General features: G+C 39.7%; 2 protein-coding genes and 1 pseudogene across 2 annotated transcripts; 2 read left to right on the top strand and 1 right to left on the bottom strand.

The window, feature by feature from the left end:
• Positions 1-700: 700 nt before the first annotated feature.
• On the top strand, positions 701-7,211 carry pde12 (phosphodiesterase 12). The gene is made up of 8 exons (XM_047347187.1): positions 701-1,550; positions 2,041-2,468; positions 3,571-3,676; positions 3,954-4,098; positions 4,189-4,267; positions 4,362-4,484; positions 4,618-4,823; positions 6,292-7,211. Exons 1-8 carry the CDS (start codon positions 982-984, stop codon positions 6,409-6,411), a joined length of 1,776 nt encoding a protein of 591 aa, XP_047203143.1. The 5' UTR covers positions 701-981; the 3' UTR covers positions 6,412-7,211.
• Positions 7,212-9,385: 2,174 nt separating this feature from the next.
• Positions 9,386-20,147, top strand: gmppb (GDP-mannose pyrophosphorylase B). The gene is made up of 10 exons (XM_047347189.1): positions 9,386-9,529; positions 11,329-11,523; positions 11,615-11,695; positions 12,926-12,974; positions 14,158-14,300; positions 14,535-14,693; positions 15,119-15,197; positions 16,412-16,539; positions 16,616-16,798; positions 17,643-20,147. The coding sequence occupies exons 2-10, from the start codon at positions 11,395-11,397 to the stop codon at positions 17,772-17,774; spliced, it is 1,083 nt and encodes a 360-aa protein (XP_047203145.1). The 5' UTR covers positions 9,386-9,529; positions 11,329-11,394; the 3' UTR covers positions 17,775-20,147.
• Positions 20,148-20,390: 243 nt separating this feature from the next.
• LOC124856586 lies at positions 20,391-23,186 on the bottom strand (annotated as a pseudogene).
• Between the last annotated feature and the right edge of the window lie 1,720 nt (positions 23,187-24,906).

Below are 24,906 nucleotides of genomic sequence, written 5' to 3'. Positions count from 1 at the left end.
TGTCACCTCTCAGCGAACCAAACTTGGTCCCTTGACCCGTGTTTCAAAACTTTTCGCTCTTCAGCTCATTGGACGAATAATCTCTGCATGTTTGTTTGACCCAGCCTCAAGATGTCTCTGCAGGGGACACGGACTGTTTTCATCTTAGAACGTGTTGAAGGTTCAGCAGTTCCCCACTTTAGAATTCAAAAACAAACTGTATATTCAATCTGAAAAATTTTACATAAAAACTAAAGAATGCTTTGGTGAATTATCACTCTTCTTCTTTTAATTGCACATTGTAAAAACTGGATGATGTAATTTAGTTCGTGTAGCAATGGGAGACAGAGAACACTTTTCTCTGTTCTTGTGGAGTATGTATAGGCCTTTTTCTGACCTTGGACAACTGTAAAGTCATCAAACGTTTTCCCATGGTTGTGCTAACAATGGTAACATTTCTGCATTAAAAATCCCTTTTTTGAACTTATGTAATATTCCATTTTTTTTTTTTTAGAAACTGTGGTCATTGAAATAAACAGAAATATTTACTTGAAATATATCATTACTGTGTGTAATGAATCTATATGAGGTTCACCTTATTAAATTAATTATTGAAATCAAATAACTTGTCAATTTTAGTCTAATTTATTGAGACGTACGTATATACGTCATGGAATAGCCATGTGTTATTCTACCTTTGACCAGCGGGGGCGCTATTTAAACGAATGTAACTATCTGAAAACATATGACATACAGAAGAAGAAGTGTTTAGTTTTTAATGTCATGTTTTAGTAATGTTAATGCCTATCTTTATGCAAGCATTTTTGACTTAGAAAGGTTTAGGATGTTTATGTTTTAAACGCTTTTTGAGGACGTTAATTTAAATTGGTATTTTTATTGGACATTTAGCATCGGGCTAACCGGCTAGCTGTACTAGCTTCGGTTAATTCTTCTTCTGCTTTAAATTTGGGGCTTTTTCTTCCTCCATCCTCTGAGGGTTTGATGTTGAAACACCTGTCGACTGCGTATGCTCTGCTCCCCCGCTGCCTCCTCTCTCCCACTCCGCGTTCTCTCAGCAGAACCTGCCGCCTTCCCGGTAGGATGGAGGCGGCCGTGGTCCGGTGCCTTCCCGGGGAGCCGAAGCTCACCATCTCCTTCTGCCTGGGGGAGAGCCAAAAACACATGCTGCGTGACCAGGACGAGGCACTGGGAAAGGTCCTGATTCGGATTTCCAACACCATCGCCAAGAACCACACAAAGGCGAAAAAGTCGAAGAAGAACCGGGATCAGGAGCCGAGTGAAGCCGCGGAACCCGCCGTAGTGAAGCTGTTCTTCAGAGGGGATGAGGTACCCGACACGCTGCCAAACTCCGAGGCTTGGCAGGACGGAGCCGTGCTCCAGGTGGGAGAAGTTAAATACAATATTCAGAGGAATGCTCCCACTTTCACCACAGCTGAACTCCCAGTGTCCCTGATGGCAGGCTTTCCAGTTTGCCCCAAACTAGAGGTGGAGTTTGGGAACCTCCAAGACTGCGAGTTTATGTGGTTTAAAGAAAACTCAACAAATACAAGGTAAGATGGATTTAAAAAAAAGTATTTCCCTATACTGTTGTCCAAAATTTGTATCCTCCACTCATTCATCCAGGCATCTTCCTGTCCACCCATCCATCCATGCAAACATTTGTCCATGCTTCCAGTCATCCGCTTCCTGACTTTCTTTGGTTTTACCATCTGAAAACTGTGGCAGATCCAAAGATGTTCATTTTTTTTTAGGGGAGAGGACCAGAATGGACAGGATTAGAAATGATTATATCAGAGAGACAGGATAGGTTGAGCAAAGGGAGCCATGTTTTATAGGAGAGGCTGAAATGGTTTGGACATGTTTAGAGGACTGATGGGGAATTTCTTGGACATGAGAGGTTGACTATGGAGCTGTGAAATTTTAAGAGGATAAATAAAAAGGATTGAAAAAAAAATGTACAAGAGATTTTTATTAATCATAGTGTTGTTGAACTAATCTAAAACCCATTTATCTGTCATAACTGAGTATTTCTTATTTCAGTCCTAAAGCTGCCAAAGAGTTTCCAGCTCAGGATGGTGGATGGACACAGGTTGGATGTGAAAGAGTCCACGTTCCGTCCAATCAGGACATCGGCTTCAGGCTCAAACTGCACTGTACTCCCAAAGATGGAAACCGCAGCGGTCGGTCCAAAGAACTGGTCTCTGAGGGAGCTGTGGAGGCGGGACCAGGCGTCTGCACATCTGACAACCGTCACGCGTATACATCGAAGGTTGCAGAGTGGCCGGTGGTGCGGGTGGTGTCCTATAACATCCTTGCAGACATCTATGCCCAAACGGATCTGTCCAAGACTGTGCTCTACCCGTACTGTGCCCCCTATGCCCTGCAGCTGGACTACAGGCAGAACCTTATCAAGAAGGAGCTGGCTGGGTACAATGCTGACATCATCTGTCTGCAGGAGGTGGATAAAGGTAATCACAGCTCAGATACATTTGTTAAAGATACAGTAGTTCTTCCTGATTAAAATCCCAAAGGATTCAACCTAATTTTATCTGACCCTCAGGCTAGGACAGTCATCTAAATTGAAGAGGATGTTGGTTTAGAGATGTCTGTTATTTGTAAGGTTAATACTTGATACTGCAATACTCTAAAGTAGTTACAGTTAATCCCTTTGCAGGGTTCCTATGGAAAAGTCTAGAATTTGATTTAAGTAGTTTTCAGGTCTGAATAGGTATGGAAAAAAGATTGGAAAGCTATTTGTATTTCCAGACTTATTCTCCTGTCTAATGTTTTTATCCATCCGTCTGTTTGTCAGTTCATTCATCTGTTTTTCCATTCATCAGTCCTTTCATTGTCCGTGCTTCAACTTTTATTTTTCCTTGCGTCCGGTCCTGGCAGCTTAGGTGAACAGTGGGTCGGGTTGCCTTCCAGTGTCGGGTCAAATTTATTGTAAAAAGGGTAAAGGGCACCAGCCACCTGTCAGTCCATCCGTCCAGTGATCTGATAATGCATCCATGCTTGTTGCAGGTTATTTAAAGTCTACTGTAAAATTTTTGCCACAAATTCAAAACAATAAAAAAAAAAAATGTATAACCTTTTAAAATTTGGCTTAAAAAGGACAGTGACCTCTGAAAAATGCGTTGCACCCTGTTCATAATAATGCTGATTTAAGTTAGCTTTCCTTATCAGTTCTGTGGGTCTCCCTGAAATTGCATTTGGTTTTTGGAGATTAGTAGAAACAAGTTGTTGTGCAAAAATTTAAATCTTGAGAATTAGTTTCATATATTTTTAAATAAATAAAGATTTACAAATAAAGCATTTTATATTTTTGACAGAGTAAAAACATAAATAGGCTTGTTGGAAAAATTAGTAGCTGCAAATTTGTGCTGAAGCTTCTAATATAAGAAGATATTTTTGCCTGGACTTTAGTGTAAATACAAGTGAGCAGAAAAAATAATCTTTGCAGTAGGAACATTTGATCAAAACATTGTATTAATAGCTTGAGTGTAACGCTCACATGAATTAGAGTACTTTTCAACAGAATCTAAGTGTTTAATGTTCTGAACTCTTCAGGCGTGTTTGTGGACAGTTTGACTCCAGCTCTAGATGCTTATGGGCTGGACGGCGTTTTCAGGCTCAAAGAGAAGCAGCATGAAGGACTGGCTACGTTCTACCGCAGGTTAGTCCTGAAGCCACTAAATATTATTTTTTATGCTACTGGTTTAGCTTTGCAGTCCAGTTTCAGTATTTCTGCCCCTTAACTAGATTCACGTGGCAGAAAACATTCCTGTGCAAAAGACTTGGGCCATTTCTCTTTTAATTTCTATAAAACATCCAACTGGGCGTTTTACTGATAATGATGCTGGATGGAAGAGAGCGACCTGTTTGTGTTCAGTCTAGTCTCATTACCGCCCCCTGCTCTGCTGCACGCCGTGTAATACCCCGCTGTCTTTCAGGTCAAAGTTTCGCCTGCTCAGCCGTCACGACATCATGCTGAGCGAGGCCTTGATGTCTGATCCCTTACACTCGGAGCTGCTGGAGAAGGTTTCTGAGAACAGGGATCTGAAGGACAAGATCCTGCAGAGATCCACGTCACTGCAGGTATTGCTGCTCGGAGGTTAAAACTGACTTTTTATGAGTTAATGAAAGTAAATGTTGGCCTGTTTCAGTCAACTATGCCTTCCTCTGCAGGTCACTGTGCTCGAGGACCTCATGAAGCCAGGCAGGAAGGTGTGTGTGGCCAACACTCACCTGTACTGGCACCCAAAAGGTAAAAAGCCTCAACCTCCTGTGAGAACTCACCTGTAATAATCAGTCAAGAGCAACAGATCTTTAAACCTCTAAAACCTGAATTTATGTTGAAGGGGGGAATGTTCGCTTGGTCCAAATGGGCGTGGCTCTGCGGCACCTGAGTCATGTGATCAGTGATGTTGCGCCTGGAGCTCCACTGGTCTTTTGTGGTGACTTCAACTCCACCCCAAACTCAGGTAACTTTACAACAAAACAGGAGATTTCCAGGTGAAAGTTCAGATTAAATCAGATTGCCCCAGCAGGTTTCCATATATGGTCAATAAAAACAGAATTAAGCTCTTGGCTTCTTTGTCGATCTCATGTTTTCAGGCGTGGTCCAGCTGCTCGGTGAGACTGCGGTTCCTCAGCAGCATGCAGACTGGAGCAGCTCGGGCCCCAACGAGACCTGCTGCATGGAGCTGATCTCCACCTTCCCTCCGCTGCTGAGCGCCTGCGGACAGCCGGCTTACACCAACTATGTGGGAGGATTTCATGGCTGCTTGGACTACATCTTTATACAGCCGGAGAGCATGCAGGTACTTTTATGGTTTTTTGTTTGTTACTGAAATCCAAAGGATAGACGTGTTGGTGTTCTAGGAACCCAAACCCAGCAGCCTAAATATAGGATTAGACTTGCAGGTTCACAATCTCCCCAATCAAACCTGAATTAATTCAAGTTCAGTTTTGAAAAATCACTAAAATAAACATTCTGATAAATTCTCTTTATCACATACATTTATCAATGTCTTTGAGATAATCTCTTAAAAAAAACAACTTTGATTTCTTGTGACTGCGTGGTGCCTGAAAGGTCATAACCTCACCAATATTTGCATCCAGGTTGTCCTTTGAATATGTAATACGTCGCGCAGCTCCTTCAGAGGGGCATAGAAAAGCATAAAATTATGAATAAGAAGGGGTCCATTGAGTTACATTTTCCTCGTTGGTTTCTTATTGATTTATTTTCATAGGATTCTCATCTTATTTAAGCACAACATCATCAGATAATACATTTTTATTTTTCCTATATTTATTTAGCCAGGAGAGGCCCGCTGGACTTGAAAATCCACTTACAAGCGTGACTTGGCGAAGATGGCAGCAGCTCTAAAACACAACACACGCATCAACATTTTACACATTATAAAACATCAGAGGTCTCTAAAAAAACGAAACAAAACTAAAAATGCTCCAACTGCATGTTCAGTCCAGTCCAATCAATCATCAGTCAAAACTAGCATCTAGCAGTTTTATCACTGGTTCTCAAACCTTTGCCAGGCCCAGGTTCTCCAGGTCCGAAACTCAACAAACAAGAACAAAAATCGGCCGTATTTAACTTAAGTTCAAGCAAAAAAGAAGGAAGTCAATATTGATTAATACGGTGTTTGAATTTCCTGGGTCATTGTGTCAAGAAGGTAATGAACTGAACATTTGTCATTTTGCCCTTTTTTTATTTATAAAATAAAGAATTAATGAAGCCGGGTCTTTCAGAAGACAATATTAATAATAATAAATGCTCCATCAGCATTTACTAATGAAAATATAAAAAAAAGGGAATGTTTGTGCATCACACTAAGGAGTACTAAAGTAAACCTTAAAATCACAATTACATTTAAATGTGTCTTATTCACTGTTATCACTGTTAGTCATTTTTTATCTGTCTAAATAATTAGAAATGATTTTTAAGGTTTTAAATATAAAAGACGGTTACCTAAACCTTTTAAACAAAGGAGGCTGAAAATTAACATCCCCTCTAGTGAATTTATTCTGGATTTTCAGTAATAATCTAAAATGCACGAGGTAGTTTGGTACTAATGTGTTTCTGCTGCTGCTGATAATACAGACACTACTACTGTTATTACTTTGAGTTTGACTATTGATTCATTGCTTTTATGCCTGAAATATAGCAGATTATTTGACATAAAGTAGCATTTTACTCCTGATTAACCTTTGTGGGTGAAGCTTTCCTGATTTTTTTTTTTTTTTTTTTATATTTGTTTTTCCTTGCAGGTGGAGCAGGTGATTCCTCTGCCCAGCCACCAGGAGGTCACCACCTACAAGGCTCTGCCCAGCGTGGCTCACCCCTCAGACCACATCGCGCTGGTTTGTGACCTGCAATGGAACCCATGACCTCTGACCTTATGATCGAGAGGCTTTAATTTCCTCCTCCAGATGAACACAAAGTTGCCTTTAAAGTCGCATGCTCCTGCAGTTCACTGGAGACGAAGGAAGCATCGATGAGAAGAGATGTGATCCTATTCATTTTACAGAGAGATTCATTTTCATCACTGGCATTCAGTGTTGGCTCAGTTTTAAAAGCATTATGATGATTATTTTATTAGATAAATATTCAACACACATACTGTTTTAACTTCTTGTCTGATGAATTAAAGGGAGACTTTAAGTTAAATATTTATTGTTCATCATCACATCATTAATATAATTATTGAGGCCCAACATTGTTGCTTAGTGAGGTTCAGATTGACACATTCAGCTCACATTCCTGTTAAATCTTCATTTGGATGTTTCCTAAACTCTTTGAGAAGAAAGTTTTACATGTCCTCCTGTCGGGAGTAACTCTCCAACAAACTGCTGCAGGATTCATGCATTATTAACGTTTTCACATTTTGTCATGTTCCAATCACATGTGTTTTTATTGGGAATTTGTTTTTTAAGGTAACACAAAGTCGTGGATAACAGTGAAGTGGAAGGAAAACAATATTTCAAGTTGTTCTGAAAGGGAATTAATACTTTTGCAAGGAACCTTCAATGGGAACTACTTTCCTTTCATGGTAACTCGGAATAAACCGCTGAAGTCTCTGTGCGAGTTGATTGGGACAAAATGAACAACTAAAATCAGTTTGTTCCCAGAGAGAAGCAAAGATGTCATGATGGGAAAGTAAAAATAAAGAGCTCACATTGGGTCTGAATCCTTACAGAGTGAAGTTTTTAATGCTTATAATTATCAATCTGGTAGTAATGAATCTGGTACTGATTATCACATTCACTTATGTTTGCTTAGTTTTGACCACCTAATTTCAATGTTTGAAGTAGATTTACATTCTGCCTGCAGTTTATTCTTATTTTTTAGATTTTCTTTATTAATCTATGGATTACACATCTTAATCACACAGATAAATAATCTATAATATAGATAATCTTGAGAGCAACCCGTCTTCAGGCCTGGTACTCCCTAGCGACCTGTGTCTGCAGCAGTCAGTGATCTTACAAACTAACAAGCAGGACCATCTAACCAGAAATAAAACTGTCAAGGGAGGAATTCTCTAAAATAAAAAATGGTTTTCTTAATCAGTTTAATTTATGAAAAAAACTCTTTTTAATCTAGACATTTTCTTAGATGTAATTTCTGCAGCAGCATGAAGTGTGGCGTCTTCATGGAGACGGTAACACAGCAATCTGGCAGCAGCTGCCTGGCAACACTCATCTGTCAGATGAAAACTCATTCAGAGGTGCCCCAAGACCATTTTGCTTGTTAGGCATTGGGATTGCACGGTTGGTGGCGCTGTTACCCTGCAGCGTGTAGACACGTCCTCCCCGTGCATGCGTGGGTTCTTTCCGGGTACTCCGGCTTTCTCCTTGCATGCTGTCTGGTTCTGTGATGGACTGGCGACCCGTCCAAGGTGTACCCCACCTCTCGCCCAATGACCGCGGGAGATACCCCCCTACCCTCCCTCTTTTTTCCCGCGGCCCTGCAAGGATAAACCGGTTTAGATGACGGATGGGTGGATGGATAACTCGGCAGTCCGTCGTGGGACACACTTAATGACCATCCACTAATATGACGGGATTCCCCTTTAAGAAGCAAATTATCCTATGAACATCTGTTGCAAAAATCAGCGCTGATTCTAAGGGATTTTTCAGATGCCTCGAAAACTAAACACAGGGTTTATGTGTATTTCAGGCTTTTCAGAGTAAAGTAACACTTTGCCTTTAAGTTTCTCTTGTCGCCACGCTGTTTTTCTCTGATTGGTCAGAAGTGTGAAAGGGGCGGGATTAGATTGTTTGGGACCTTCCATGTTTTATCATTAAAGGGGCATAAAGAAAAGTCTAAATAAAGGCTGACCTGGAACCTTAACCTCTACTATTGATGAAAACCAAGAACAATGTTTCCTGAGTGCAATAATATTTTAACTTTGGGTATATTTCCGGGTTCAATTAAGCTTCGGTTTGTTTAACATCCCCGACTCATTAACAGAAGGTCCACCATCAAGCAAGTCAGAATAAGACATATCAACCGGAAACGGCATGATCTGGCTTGTAAATTAAAATACTTTTTTTATTTGGCAGAAATGTTACTTTATTGTAAAACTAGGCAGAGGTGTGGCAGACACTAGAGTAACTTTTTGAAGAAAAAAAAAATACTTCTATGAATAGTTTTACTGCACCATACCTTTTATTTCTACTGGAGTAACACCATTTTGAAGTAATGCTACTCTTGAGGACAATTTCTCGATTCTTTACCTTCCTCAAGTTACCTCACTAAACAAAAAACAAGCACGTTTTAACCAAAAATGCACCAGACACAGATGCAAAACCCTACAGTTTGCTACACTGAGACTTCTATGTTTAACTTTATTTTTCTAATGTTATTCTCTATCTGCTGAGCCTGCTGTGCCATTTGGAGGTCAACTGATTTTACACTAAATGGTATATTTTGTCACTGGAAGCACTTTGCACTGTTCTAACATAAATATTTTACCTATTGTAAGCATTGGTTTTAGACTTGGCTATATGAAAAATGTTCTATAAATTAAATTTTAAAATTTATGTTGTGAAAAAAGATAGATGTGAAAATGTTTGTTTCTTCTTACTGAATTCATTATTTTGTCATTTATTTATACTCCTTTTTATTTATTTTTTCTTGAAAATACCAGAATTTACAAGAATTAATCTATTGGTATGATTACATCACCTTCACTTTAAATCTGGATAAAACAAACAACAGGGAAGCTGTCATTGTTTAAATTTGGTGCATTTATAAATTATAAGTTTGAAAAACATATTTCAAATGTGTACGTTTGATATAATGTTTTCGGACTTCTTTCAGGCTGGTTATCGCTCCTGGAGGGACCTTATTTTGAAAGTTTTGACCGGATGTTGCATGTGCAGCTCCGGTTTTGACACGAAGGCGCTGAACCGGAAGCCAAACAAGGAAGAATGTTACGTGTCGTTTTCGGAGTTTCAGTCATTCAGAAATCTGCTGAGGACCTTCAGTAGTGAAACCTCTGTAAGTTTTTATTCTTCCCAGTTATTTACACACAGTTACATCTTCAGGAAACTGCATTAACCGGCAGCTAGCCCTCAGTTTGTGATCTTTTCTTTAGATAAATTAAGCTAGACTAGCTAACCTGAATGGAAACACTATAAAACGTTAATTCAGTTAGGTTTTTTTTAAAACCTCGTCTTTAAACTCCAGTCTTCGGTGTACGAGATTAATTATCTGTGGTTGCTGAAAACAGTAAATGAGTTTATGGTGTTGAAATTAGCGTCCTTGTCACGCTCTTTATGTTTGTTATAGACAATTTAAAAATGGCTAACTGATTAGCTCTTCAGTGTAAAAACAAAATATTTTATAAATTAATTAGCTATGAACATAAATAAAATAACTTTAGGAGGGAATATTATCTCTGTTGAGAGTAATCGACATTATAGTTGTGCCTGTTTATAAAAGTGAAAAATAGGAATTTATCAACATTAATAACTGCAAACAATGAAGATGGTATAAACCATTCCAAATAGTGGCTTCATGGTTTATTGTTACTTTGAGCCATTTTGTTTTAAAAGGGCTGGTGTGTTATTAATATGTAAGCCTCTTCTGGAGATGGCATCAAAACTCATTTCCTAGTGTAAAATATTCCACAAAAATAGCAGAGTAGTATGAAAAAATATATTTTTTACCACTTTTTGTTTGATTTATTAAACTGGAACTGAGGTTTAGTGGAACTTCTTGCTACCTGATCTCTTGTTGGGATCTCACGTTGATACGTCACAGGATTATTTTAACAGAGACTTCACTGACAGATCTGATTGAGCAATCTCTAACTTCATTTGTTGAAACTACGCATCGACACATTGAGTCAGAAACATTGACTCATATGGACTTCCAGCTTGATATCCTAATAAATGGATGAAATCATGCAACCCAAGGCGACACTTTGACAAAGAACATGTTGATCAATTAGGAAATATGTTTTCCCCATGAGACGATCTGTGTTAAAGCTCCACCCCAGTTAAAATATTGATTTTGGATAATTATGTTAATTTTGTAAGAATGAATCTTATTTAAGAAAGCTTGAAGATTGTTCAGAAAAGTTTTAAGACATTCCAACCTCACCCTGAAGAGAAACAGCGGGTGTTCTGATCAGTTCTGTAGTCTGTTTTATCTTTCCATAACCTGCTGCTTTGGACTTCTGGGATTTATTTTTAGTTTTTAGTTTTGTAACTTGCTGCAACACATCAACCGATTAGGGATCACAAGGTCTGTATAGACCCATCTAATGAGTTTTAAAGGTTACTTTTCCTTCATTAAAATTCAATTTACCAGTTCAGTCGAACATCTGCTAATCCAGAGAAAAATGTGAAAACAGAAAAAAAATTTAAATGTGGAATATGCTTTAAGTTTTTGTTTTTAGGTTTGTTGTGTAAAATATTTCTCACCAGTTGTAAAAACCAGTACAGATTAGAAACTGTCAACTGGGGTGATTAAAAAAAGCATTTTTTATATCATTTTGGTTGTTATGAGCAACCCTCCATCTGTTTCTGCATCCCACCTGCTTTCTTGCATAATTGTTACTGTGACAAAGGAGGAGAATAAAACCCTTTGTAACAATCAACATGACGAATCAAGTCAACGAAGAGCTGTGATGTGTCTGAAAATGTCGTAGATAACATTTTATTACCTAGTTGGAGAAAAGCATAATAATTGTAAGCAGTGGTTTGATTTGAAAAGCAATAATCTAATAATGTTTGAGGTAGCATTGTGAAGCTTTTAAAAACATTTTTTTATAAATTTCGTCTCGTATTCAGGCTGCTGAAAACCTCCCTGTTGATGAGCTCTGCACATCTCTGCTTACTACATCTACCAGCTGAAGGATGAAGGCTTTGATTCTGGTTGGGGGGTACGGGACCCGGCTACGACCGCTCACCCTGAGCGTCCCCAAGCCGTTGGTGGAGTTCTGCAACAAGCCCATACTGCTGCACCAGGTGGAGGCGCTGGTCAAGGTATGGAGGAGCTGCACAGAATGCTGACGGGTTTGATGCTGAACTTTATTGATCGGTCACTGTGTTCCTGTGTCTCTGTGTGTGTTTGCAGGCCGGGGTGAACCACGTAGTTCTGGCTGTCAGCTACATGTCGGAGCTGTTGGAGAGAGAGATGAGAGTCCAGGAGAAGAGAGTGCGTACATAAACTAGTGTCTGCATCTCCTCTTGTCATATTCAGCTAAAATATTTGATTATTATTAGATTAATCAATAACATGTGAGCAGTGTACACGCCATGTACACTGCTCACATGTTATTGATATCATTGTGTCTTAGTTATAGCAATGAGCCAATATTAACATTAAATAATCTTATTCAATGCTATGCAGGCTCTTTACTCAACTCAGCATGCTGGATGCCTGAAACTGACGGCATGTCTTAATTAATTCACCTAATATTTATTTGACCACTTGGGGGCAATCAGCGCCTTGACGTTTCATTCCCAGATGGCCAGCTGGACCTTAAATATGAAAAAATAAAAATAAACCAATATGGTAATGTCAAAAAAGTAACTAATCTCACATTTCTGCTGTGCGACACATGTTTAAATCTGTCAGTACGCATGGCAGGATGGGGAGCAGTGAGATCAGCCTTCTGGGGGTAAAAATAGGATGTTACCAGAGGATTTTTCTGTATACAGTTCAACTCTTTAACCTCACATTGGTAGCTCTGGTTGCTTAACTGCCTTGCTGAAGCCTGTATTCAGACCAGCGGTGGTCCATGGGCCAGTAGCAGTGTGTGGCTAAAGCCGGCCATCTCAGAAATTTACGCTGCTATCTCTACCTTCTTCCATCATATGGTGGCAAACCTGGAAAGGAAGAACACCTCTGTGGATTTAAAATGCTTTCAGCTCAGCATTCAAAAACAGCTTGTGGAGAAGCTGCTGCTGCTCTTGGGTTCAGGAATATTCAGGCTGATTTATGACTTTCACAGAGTTGTTGAGCTTCACACCATACAACCTGATCCTCAGTCCCATTAAGAGCATGGAGATGGTTCTAGACGTACAGCTATCGGCACCATCAGTAACACAGAGGTAAAGAGTGTCCACAGCACCAGACTGAGCTGACCCAAGGCTGTACAGATTTATCAGTTTATTCAGCCTAGTTTTGATTTATTTATTCATACATAAAAAAATCATGGCTTTGTTTTAGTCTGTCTATTAGGCCATGGATGTGGGAAACAGTTTTGTTTTTCTGGGATGTATAAAAATGACTGAATTTATTTGTGTTGTGGTAGAATTAAATAAGAAATAAAATGGATCGTTTCTATTGAATGTAAACATTTGAATCCACCCTGATGCACCTCTTCTGAAGCCTAATGTTCTGTCTGCTGCATCCTGACTGCTTCCCCGTTTCCTCCCTCAGCTCGGGATTCGGATCTCTCTGTCTCACGAGAAGGAGCCTCTGGGAACCGGTGAGTGTCTTCATCTCTTCAGGCTGAACTGCATGGACAATAAGATGTCTCAGAACCACAACCACGTACATTTTAAATGTGTCTGTGGACACAGACATATATACAAGGTCATTTAGTTACCAGAATGTGTGAAGTAATGGGGGGGGGCTGGTATAATCAAACTCCTCTCAGGTGTTTACAGGAAAAAAAATACAAAATAAATATCAGCAAAGGTTTAATATCAGTCCAAACGGTTCCAGAAAATCACTACCTGGAATATTTTGACACCTATTATTCACTGAAAATAAAGATGATTGTTATTATTTATTTACCCAAAGTTTATTTAATCCAATTTTAAATTGATGGCAAAATGTTTGACATAGTTTTGATCCACCGTTCCTTGCTAAAGTAATCCTTTCATGTTACGACTACAGATTTATTTTATTGAAACACAGATTAGCACATAATTAGGAAGTGGAAAGATGATTCATGGTTCACATTAATTGTACAAATAATCACCTTTTGCTGCAGTTACAGCTGCAAGTCTTTTGAAGTCTCCAGCAGTTATACTTCACCCAGAAACTGAAACTTTTGCCTATTCTTTTTTTTGGTTCCTCTCTGACCCGTCTGCTGGGCTCCCGGGTCTTCATGATGCTGTTTATTACATAATGTTCTCTAAAGAACCTCTGAGGCCAGAAACAGAACAGCTGTATTTATACGTACAAGTGGATTCTGTTTACTTTAGAAGGCAATTGATTAATGGATTTGATTCCAGGGTATCAGAGTGAAGGGGTCTGAACACAAATGCATGCCACACTTTTCAGATGTGGAGTCACACAAAAGATTTAAACCAAGAGGAGCTTCTGTTCTGCTTGGTGCGTCACATAGAAGTCCAATAAAGTTATTGCAGTTTGTTGTAATGTGACATAATGTGGAGCAGTATGATTACTTTGACATGGTGCTGTAATTACACTCATTGTCTCGGGTCTGGAAAGGTCACACGGGTCCTGAAGTGCATTTATGCTCAGTAAAATGCTGCACATCACAGGGGCAGAAGAATCCAGTGGTCATGATGATCCCGACATGTCTTTAGCAGGCCTCAAACAACATATAGTTGAACTGAAGAGACCCAATTTAACCTCCAGATATCCACGTCTTGTCGGAACCAAGTCATTAATATCTGAGTGTTTCTGCACGTCCGCAGCGGGACCCCTGGCACTGGCCCGAGAGCTGCTGAACGTCGACAACGAGCCGTTCTTTGTCCTCAACTCGGACGTCATCTGTGACTTTCCTTTCAAAGATCTGCTGCAGTTCCACCGCAGCCACGACAAGGAGGGAACCATTGTGGTGAGAAAATATTACATTTCTTCACGGTTTGTACAGGAGCTAAAAACAGAGAAGGAAGTCGAGCAGAAACCTGTAAGAACAAAATAAAAAACTGCTTTTATAGAAACCAAAAAAATGTTTGAATCTAGATGGGTTTTATTTTACGGTCTAGTTCAGGTAGAAAAATGAAGCTTTGAATGAGCTCAGATCTCAGAACGTTTCAGAATCCAGATAAATGGGAATGTTTGTACGAAGGTAACTCGGGTGGAGGAGCCGTCTAAATACGGCGTGGTGGTTTACGAGTCGGAGAGCGGCAGGATCCAGCGCTTCGTCGAGAAGCCGCAGGTCTTCGTCTCCAACAAGATCAACGCCGGCATGTACATCTTCAATCCCAGCATGCTCAGCAGGATACAGGTGATGCACCACTACAACCTTAAAATAATTTAACACACCTGATTTAGATGATTGCAGTTCAGTAAAAGCCAGTCAATCATCCATCAGCTGAAATCAGGGGTACTGAAGCAGGGAAACATCTAAAACCTGCAGGGAAGTGTGCCTCAAGGACCATGTGTGAAAAACACAGTTTTCACATTTCTAGTTGTTGAATTATTGCTCTGACTGCGGCTCTAATGGTTGTTTTCCTAACAGTTATTACTTGGTGTGTTTGTTTTCTCTACTGAATTGAACTGTGCTCTTATAGAGATTAGATCTTTAATGCAACTGCAACAAGGATGGATTTATTTCCACATTTGTACCAGCAGGACTTTCTTTTTTTTGTAAAAATGAATTTATTATTTTTTGCACACAGTTTTGACGGCTGTTGATCTTTTTGTGTGCAGCTCAGACCAACGTCTATCGAGAAAGAAATATTTCCTGTCATGGCAGGAGAGGCGCAGCTGTACGCCATGGAGCTGCAGGGTAACTATTTATTACTGCAGTATAACAACACAGCTCAGGCTTATACTAAAGCAGGCCGCCAGCTTAGAACCGAGTCCAGAACAACTGACTTGATTTCAACTGTACTGTCTGTGAAACCACCAGCTGAATGCAAGACGAGAAGAAACTTTATATCCAGATCATCATTTCTGAAACAAAACAATTACATGTAAAATTATTCAAACAATGTGAAACAACATACATTTTACTAACTTTAAAATACAAATGATCAGATGTTATTAGTGTAGATAGATGAATGGATTGATCAGCAGATAAGCAGGAGTTTGTTTCACAGCAGCAAACATCTATATAATAATGAACAGAGTAAAAAGTGGAGGCAACATGTTCAAAATAATAAAACTGGTTTAGATCTGTATCTACAGAAGATTAGGGGATTTAATTATAATTAAATGCTTCATTATATTTCTGTTCTGTTTGCCTGAAAACGTTTTCTGCTTTTATTTTCAAGGAGAACCGAGCAGAACCAGAAATCTGTGGTTTTGATTGTAGCTCATTATGGAGGAAAGATTCAGTGTTTCTGGTAGAACAGAAATTAGGATTTTAAAGTGGTTGCAACAAAAACACTTTTAATTAAACTGAGTTTCATGCTGTTTTAGCATCAGAATGAGATTATATTGTTGGAAAAATGACTCGCTCTGGTTTTTGCAGCTCACAGCTCCACCAGACGTAAGTGTTTGGATCCTTTCTCACATCCAAACCTGTGTAGTTCTGGAGAGGACATGGCTGTAGACAAGCACCAAGATGCATGCATGAAGTAGGAACTGAATGATCTGATCTGCAGAAAGCCTTCAGACGAGCTGGTCTCTGGTGTTCTGATGGTGTGACGGCAGTAGTAATCTGCTCTCGGTGGTTGCCTACATTCTCATCCCTCCCCGTCTAAAACAGTGGATCAACTAGCCCAACTTCCCTCCCATCCTGTAGACAGACCACTATTTCCTGTTTCTTTTTTTTTTTTTACTGTTATCAGTGTTTTTACCAGTATGATGTTAACAACGATGTAGTTAGTTACTGTGAATGTGACATCTTTAATAATTTGGGATAAATTGACCAGTGCGGTGCCGCTGCCTCGAGGCAAACAGCCTGTTTCTGTTTAAATGTTGAGTTTTTTGGTCTGTGGGAGAAACCTGGTCGTTTCTCTTTTAACCAGCTGTTTTTGTCCTTCCTGGCGTCTGTAGGGTTCTGGATGGACATCGGTCAGCCCAAAGACTTCCTCACAGGAATGTGTATGTACCTACATTCACTGCGACAACATGCTCCGGAGAGGCTGCACACAGGGCCCGGTTTCCTTGGTAACGTCCTGGTGGTGAGTGCAGCCTGTTGACACTATAGATAAAATAGAAATAGAACTATACTCTAGGAGTATTATGGTCTGTCTGCAGGACCCGACCGCTCAGATCGGGGAGAACTGCACCATTGGCCCGAACGTCACCATCGGCGCCGGTGTTATTGTTGAGGACGGTGTGAGGATAAAACGGTGCACGGTGCTGAAAGGGTCGAGGGTCCAATCGCACTCCTGGTTGGAGAGCTGCATCGTCGGATGGAGCTCCTCTGTCGGGCAGTGGGTGAGTTCAGACAAGTCTAACCTCTGATGTTCTGTCAAAGGTCTTCTAACGCATGGCAATTAATCTGTATGAACATTTACAGTATTGTAGAAAGGGCTTGATGGTTCTGTTATCTTCCAAAGTGTTTCGGATCAGTAGTTCTCTAGGTTGTCCAAAGTTTCTCAATGGACCCCTCTCATCCTGATCAGTATCTGCTTGACCTCCTGCCCAAACCACCTTAACCTTTTAGGTCTGACACTTTTCCCTCTGCAGAACATGCTGTCATAGTCCGGTGAAAGGACTAGAGAGAAAATGATTGAAAAACAGCAAAGAATTGGACCTTCAGAAGTCATGGAGACCACTCTGGCTCCTTGGAAAAACAGCATAAAGAAATCAGGGGTGGTTTAAAGCATTTGCACAGTGAACATAGATGGTTTAAACTATGCACCGATTGCAGTTTACTGGCTGATCACCGATTACCGATCTTTAAAAAGCCTGACCTGCCAATTCTGATTTTGGCTGATACGAATTTTCCTTATAACTGACACTATCAGATGTCTTAAGGTCACAACACACCTTCAGTGTTCCAGTCTTATGTTGTCAACCGTTGTTGACGTGTGACCTGGTGGGCCGGTCTGTCAGTCAGCTCTCTCTCACGGCAGAGCTAAAGGGGACAGTGGGTGATTTTCAGAGGAGAATAAGATCGGTTTCACATGCAAGTATCGGCCGATCACCCAAAATTAAGGAAATCGGAGCCGATCAATCAGTGCAACCCTAGTTTAAACGTATTGAGTTTATTACTGTGCAATCCGAAGCTTCTTCAGGGGCGGTGCTGACTTGGTTCTGGGTCTTTCTGTCTTGTCAGGTCCGTATGGAGAATGTGACGGTGTTGGGGGAGGATGTGATTGTAAATGATGAGCTCTACCTGAACGGCGCCAACGTCCTGCCTCATAAATCCATCAACGAGTCGGTGCCAGAACCACGAATCATCATGTAGCGCCAGACGGAGGAGATCTCAGCTAATTCTCTACTAAATGAAAACCCACTTTGTGCCGGACAGGCGAAGAGAAACCAACAAGTGGAAGATGAACAACCAACTTTTTTTTGTTTTATTCAATTTTGATTTGGACCCGTTTTAACTCTGCTTGGCTGCAACTTCCACCAGTCAGAAATTACAGCACAAACCTAGAGGGCAGGAAGTTAAACCTTTATCGGGACAGACGTCTGTGTCCTGAATGGGATGGATGTTATGGAGGTACAGAAAAAAACAAGGGAGAGGTTGGTGCACCTGGTGGACGGGTTTATGGGTGGTGGGGTTAGAGAGCAAAATGAACACTGCTACTAAGACTTTAGGTATTTACTCTGCTCATGGCCTCTGAAGGATCAGACAGCTCCAGGTCCAAATCCGGACTCTTGATTCTGAGAAACTTGTTCAAATATGAAGGTTTGTTATTTTTCTGTAAGTGCAGCAGAAAACCTGGAATGAACTTGGCGATACTGATCCTAACTTAGATGAACACTTCTTGATACTCGACAGATTTTCTTTTTCATAAAAACCACTTTTCATGGTTTGGAAACAAACAGCTGCTGCTCAGTTTAAAGCTGACAGGATGAAGCAAGTTTTCCACAACAATCAGCTTATTGTTTACAGGCGGCATCGGGACTGCTTCTGTTTTAGTTCCTTAAAAACAGACTTTAATATCTCCTGAAATAATGTACGCTGGCACCTCGTCTGAGGAGAAACATTACTAAATCTAAATGTGGATAAATCAGCTTAATTAGGAGAAAACCAGCAGTGGATGGCAACATGTTCACTGTACATGAAATATGATTCAGTTTAAAGAGTTTCTTGTTTAAGTCGAATTGTTGGTCCTCAGCAGCATCTGTGTAGCTACAGCGTCTCACTAATGTTTGAGTTATTTTCTGTCCCTGTAACACATTTTAACGTGTCGACATCCTATATCTGTTTGGCTTTTTTGTGAATAATTATTCAGTTGATTCTACAGATTTATTCTTTTTTTGTAATTGATTTCTCCAGAAGTTAAATCTGTCATTTTGCTTGTAGGATCATTACATACAGCCACTAAAACAAGTTGGACCACACTATGAAAAAGGTCATTTCTTTTTTTATTATTTTGAAAACTAATCTAAAAAAAAGATTTTTCTATGAAAAATATATTTTTAAAAGCACTTAACTAAATTCCAGCAGTCAGATCGAATTAATGACAAATGTAAAAATACACTTTAAAAGTTTGATAATTGAGGCATCAGCTGATTAAAAATAGATAAAGTTTCCTTCAAACTTACTGTTAATTACTTCCATCAACTACACTTTTTTTATGAACCATTTCTACATTAATTATTCTGGTATTTCAATACATTGTGTTAAAACTTAAAGTCTATTTTTTCTGTGTAACAGAAGAGGGTTAATTAAGAGAAACAGATTGAATTAAAGTGTCTCTATCTGATAAAACATAATAAAATTTGCCACACTGATTGTAGGTTAAACACGTAATTTTCCACCAGTAGAATAATCTCATGTTTAAGTTGTTTTACCTCGAAGCTCAGAGAGAATCTGTTGCTGCCTGAGAAACGAGATATAATGTGAAAAACGCTTTTTGGTTGCAGTGTTGAACATTTTCTTTGCAAACTGGATTTTTCTTCTCTTAGAGTGAAACTAAAAACTAACAAATAAAAACACCAAATATTTGATGCCCCAGGGTTGGGTTGATGTAGGATAAACCCTCAGGACTCACCTTTGTGGTCTCCTCCTTGCTTTACAGGAGCAAAGACCTGGAGGTTCTTGGTGAAAACTCCTCCAGCTTTGTTCATTTAGCAAAAACACTACTGAGATAGAAAAGCAGGTTCTGGTGAACGTTTAGGTGTTCAGAAGCTTTCTCTGACTGTCTCAGCACTGGTTGTGATTTTCATTCTAAAACGTCACCTCTCTGAAGACATTCAGTCTTTCAGCCTGCTGGAGGTACCAGGAACTCCCCGGAGGAGCAGACGGTTGAAACGGTTATATTAGAGGTACGAACGCTCCTGACAGGAGTGTTGTTGAAGTCCTTGTGGGAAATCCTGAAAGGGATTGAGGCGTAATGTGTAAAATATTTAGAGGAATTTGAGGATGAGGAGTTTTCGGATCTTCTGGCTGCAGAGATCTCATCCTGGATGAGTCCTGATTAACCCCGTTTACCTGTTTATTCGCCGCCTGTCAGACAGCTGATGGTTGCGAAGAAGGGGAGAGCTGCTGTTATGCAGTTCCTGATCAACAGTCTGGTGTCTAAATGTGTGAAAAATCTGTGAAGGAAGTTTTCCTGTTTATAAAGATTTGTTTCTTAAAAAAATAAATCCTCTTAATGTTTTTGGATCATGTTTTTTTTCTGTTAAACCGAACTAGAAGAAGCAAAACATGAAAGTTTGGGTTTCATCCAGGAACTGTGGAGGCGAATATAAGTGGACATAAATCAGTTTGACATTTTATTTGGGCAGCAGATGCTAATATTTTTGTTCTTTTAGCATTAGCGTTCAAAATAAAATAAAAAAACTTCAAATATCTTGACAAAAATGTTTAGGATGAAAAGTAAACTTTAAAGAAATGTGGCTGCAGAGATGAATTCAATTCAGTTTTTATTTATATAGCGCCAATTCACCTCTCTGGATTGTCAGGAAGCTTCTGTCTCGGTCCAATCTGGAGACAGGTCAGATCTGCAGACAGGATGAGCTGTTTTTGGATCCAGGAGGATAGGAGTATAGGAGACCATCTTCTTCATCTTGGTCCAGATGTTGTAAGTCAGGTTGCCCAGATGTTTGGCCTCATCGATCAGAGCTCCTGAGGGCGGCTGTGGGTCTTCCAGCAGGGGGCAGTATTTCACTCTTGTTGATGTATCCTTGTAATTCTGCAGGAATGAGAGGTCTGCAGCCCTCAGCTCCTCCTCTGTGGTTCTGATTGTGTCTGAAAGAACACGTATGGCTCTGTTCAGAGCTTCAGTCCTTTCTCTCATTTCTTTAAATTTTCGCTTTTCTTCCTCTCAGAGCAGTGATCCTGGCATCCTCTTCCTCCTCTAGGAGCTGGTGAAGCCTGCTGAACTGCTTCATAATGAGCCTCTCTGTATATTTGACCTGGATCTTAATGTGTTCTGCTGTTTCATCACAGCTTCCTTTAACCTGTTTGAGATGCATCAGTTTCTTCTTCAAAGGTTTTAGCATCCTCAGGAGGTCCTCCCTGTGATCTTGTGTAGCCTCGCTGATTGGTCTGAGCTTGTGGTTGATGTGTGCTTTAGAGTCCCTGCAGATGAGACAAACAGGCTGCTGATGGTCCAGGCAGAACAGTTTGAGTGTTTCTGCATGAATGCTGCAGAGATCCTCAGGTTCTTTTGGAGGTTTCTTCTTCCTTTCAAGTGTAAAAGCTTCACACAGGTTCTTCAACACCAAGTTACAGGGCGGAGATCTGAATGAAGATATCTCTTTACAAAGTGGACAGCTGTCTTTCCGCCTCTCAGACCACCACCTCTGCAGACAGTCTTTACAGAAGCTGTGGCTGCAGGACAACACAACAGGGTCTCTGAAGATATCGTAGCAGATTGGACAGGACAGGTCCTTCTCTGACTGAGAAGACATTTTACCTCAGAGTGACGAGGAGAACAGTGGACTGTCAGTGGGGTCTTTTCATGTTGAGTCCACTCCTCTTTAAATCTTCTGAAATATTCCAATGTTTCCAGTAATCTGTCCCAGTACAATTCCTAGCCTCTCGCATGGCGCCTCTCGATCAGACAGCTTAAAATCACCTCCAGTTTGTTCCTCGTACGAGCATGAATGAGGAACATCGACGCTGAGAGGGAAGTAAAAATAAAATGCCACAGAGTTTTAAAATTATGCTCAGACTCAGAGTAATTCAGAGGAAGTCTCAACTTTTGCTCCAAACCAGAAGTTCACACAGGAAACCTTCACAGGTTACAGACAAGCTGTTTATTAAAGAGAAATATTACAGGGGGTTTATATCACAGGGAGTAAATATCTGCAATTAACCATCTTATACATTTATACATTTTTCCATGTCTGCAAATGTTTCCTTTTTCCTGAATGCTTTATTTTTTCCTGCTGTACAGATTCCAGACTTTTCTTCTGTTTTTGTTTTACTGGAAGCTCCACCCTGATGATGTCATTTCCTTTCAAGCAGTTTAATTATTTCTTTTGTCCTGTACCATAAACCTTTTTATCTTTAGATTTTGACCTTTCTCTCACAAAGACTGGTTGCCCTGCTGCCTACTTCAGCTGGCCAGCCGGATTTTCTGGATCAGCCAAAAATAAAAAGCCTCTCGCTTAAAATAACAGCTTGTTTCTATAAGTAGAACATGTGTTTGTGACTTCCAGGCTGGTGTGGCATTGCTTTGCCATTATATTGACGAAAGTGCATCACAGTTGCACAAGCTCAGTTACTCAGATGCTGCAGAGGAAATCCATGTTTATTTGGTTAATTCTGTTCTCTCTCTAACTCAGTGGCTGCATAGTATGACACAGCTACCAGATGGCCATAAAGCCCTCCTCTGATTGGTTGCTGACCGTGTCCAGAGGTTAAACTTTCAGAAAAGCTTTTGATCATTTAAGAAGCTGGAGCAAACTGAATCAGAACCCGGACTGATTACCCTGCTTGAACTGAACTAAACAGGTTTTGCATTGTACATTACTCTAAATGTGTCTCTTTTTGAGTAAAGCTCTGTTAAAGTAATTTTTTCCACATTTTGAACACAAACCTCTGAGCATGCCTTCTTTGCATAAACATGCTATTTCCAAATCTCAAACAAGTGAACCTCCAGACAGCCAAACCAGAGCAAATGAGACCCCCATCTCTATCCCACTACAAAGGGTCTTCCTCAGACAGGCAGAAGCATTGCTGTCCTCTGTGTCCAGATGTGTCTCTAAGTCAAAGAGACGTCAGAAAGGAACCACATATCCAAGGGAAGATGCTGCTGGCTCTATGTGTGATGAAGATGACAGCACGCCTCCGACCCAAAGGACACTTTCTCCTTGTCCTGAGCAGATTCTGATGGTTCTCTGGTGGTTGATCTTGGAGGTTTAATTTTTCTCCTTTTAATCTCCCCTCTTAGGTTAAAAATATGCATAAAGGTTTGAATCAGACCATTAAATTACCTTCATTCAGTTCTTATAAAAAACAACATTTCCTTTTTATTAACTTCTGCATTTTATATCTGAGACCTTAAATCCTAATAAATATTTGAAATCTCTTGTTTTTAAGTGCAGCTGTCAACTCAATGGAAAGGAAGAACTCAGGCTTCAGATTGAACTATTTTTACTGACAATATACAAAACTGATGGGATGTTTAACGATCAGTAAGACTTATTGAGTTATAAATATTGAAAAGCAGCTGCTATAAAGTTATGGTTTAAAAATCGCTCCATTATCCCATTCCTGCAATTAAAAGTCCTTCAAATGAGATGAAAAAGTGCGGAAGTCATATTAATTTTCTGTGGTTATTTGACGAAGACAAACACATTAACACAACATTGTCTCTTCCTCGCCTGTTGCTGCGCACTGCTGTCGAGCTGGCTGAATGAAGACTGCTACACTTTTCCCTTGCTTGCAAGAATGCTAATTTCAGGTGTTTGGCAATATTTTTTAGCTACAACCTGTTTTGTTGTCTGGAAGGTGAAGCATAAATATCAGAGGTCCAGAATGCTTTAAACACAGATGGAAACATTAAGAAATTGAAGTCTGAAAACGTGGAAATGAAATGAATAGTGTATAGGAACTCCGACTCTATAATATTCTGAGTAAGAATTAATTATTTTTAATGGTCATCATACAAAGTAAAATGAAAAAAAATGTATGAAAAGACTTCCTTAATCGTTGTGGCAGCAGTGGTACGTACACGAAGACATGCAGGATAAAAACTACCAGAAAAAACACATTTCAGGGTGAGTGGTGTAAAGGAGGCTACAGCTTTGCGATACGAAGAAAGTTTACTTTAAATCTACTACTAAATGTAGCATTTTTTATTCTAAAGTCTGTGTGTATATAAAAAAACAAATATATTGTATAGATCACTATGACTAGAATAATAAGCATGTAACATTGAATTAGCTATAATAGGAATCATAGTTTATTTTTAAATTAAAGCAACTAGATCATAAAATACAGTTTGGTTTTTAAGCTTTGTTTTGATGATGTCATACATATGCATCTATGCTGCACAAATACGCACACTGTTGACTTTAATATGAATAATTACTGAGCTGTCACTAGTGTCAGAATGAAAATCAGCCAACACATTCCTGGTGCAGAGCACGACTATAAATACAGTTTTATCTGTGCCTGGCGGACGAGCCACTGGCACCGCTTGATAAGACTCTGAAGCATCTTTTTGTGGAAAGGCTAAAACACCCACAGTTTAACGGGTCAGTGTCCACTGTGGGGGAGCAGGATATGCTGTCAGTGTGAGGAGGCTGTAGGCAGCGGGCAGACGCTGGCGCTGCCACAGCTGTGAGCTGAGACCAAAGAGATGAGGTGCTGGGAGACGTGATGGTTGCAGTGTAGCCCAGAGCTGCCGATCTGGAATGAGTTCAGCCAAATTCTGCTTTTACTTTTAATGCTTTATTCATTTCATCTGCATTTCTGGGGAAATCCTGTGAATGGCTAAGATGAGTCACGTAGAAACAAAAAAATCTGATGCTTCTGGAGCTGCACTTATTACGAATCTTATCTATCTATCTATCTATCTATCTATCTATCTATCTATCTATCTATCTATCTATCTATCTATCTATCTATCTATCTATCTATCTATCTATCTATCTATCTATCTATCTATCTATCTATCTACCAAGGTGTGAATAAATAATTTTAAGACCTTCAACTGTGTATTTGCAAGGATTTATTTCAATGTTTTTATTCTATTTTTCATGGTTTTAAATGCATGTTTTTAGTTCATTTTCTATTTTTTAGCCCAACTGAAATGAGGAACAACTAGGAAGTCAATTAGGAACCAGCAGAGCTTTAAAGAGGACCAATAAGTGTCTTGTGTTTTTGAAGGTTTTTGTCGAAACTTTTCAAAAAAGTAAGAAAATTTGGAATTTTGTATTCGGCCATTTATTTCTTTTTTGGAACAATA

The sequence above is a fragment of the Girardinichthys multiradiatus genome, chromosome 20 (genome assembly GCF_021462225.1).
Source record: "Girardinichthys multiradiatus isolate DD_20200921_A chromosome 20, DD_fGirMul_XY1, whole genome shotgun sequence".
NCBI lineage: Eukaryota > Metazoa > Chordata > Actinopteri > Cyprinodontiformes > Goodeidae > Girardinichthys > Girardinichthys multiradiatus.
This window is presented reverse-complemented; position numbering and strand designations above follow the sequence as displayed.

Bases quoted from the DNA above. Each gene is read 5' to 3' on its own strand.
- pde12 (XM_047347187.1), top strand. From the start codon at position 982: ATGTTGAAACACCTGTCGACTGCGTATGCTCTGCTCCCCCGCTGCCTC. The intron at 1,551-2,040 runs GTAAGATGGATT...TTCTTATTTCAG, and splicing joins GAAAACTCAACAAATACAAG to TCCTAAAGCTGCCAAAGAGT. The intron at 4,485-4,617 runs GTAACTTTACAA...TCATGTTTTCAG, and splicing joins CAACTCCACCCCAAACTCAG to GCGTGGTCCAGCTGCTCGGT.
- gmppb (XM_047347189.1), top strand. From the start codon at position 11,395: ATGAAGGCTTTGATTCTGGTTGGGGGGTACGGGACCCGGCTACGACCG. The intron at 12,975-14,157 runs GTGAGTGTCTTC...GCACGTCCGCAG, and splicing joins GAAGGAGCCTCTGGGAACCG to CGGGACCCCTGGCACTGGCC. The intron at 15,198-16,411 runs GTAACTATTTAT...TGGCGTCTGTAG, and splicing joins GTACGCCATGGAGCTGCAGG to GGTTCTGGATGGACATCGGT.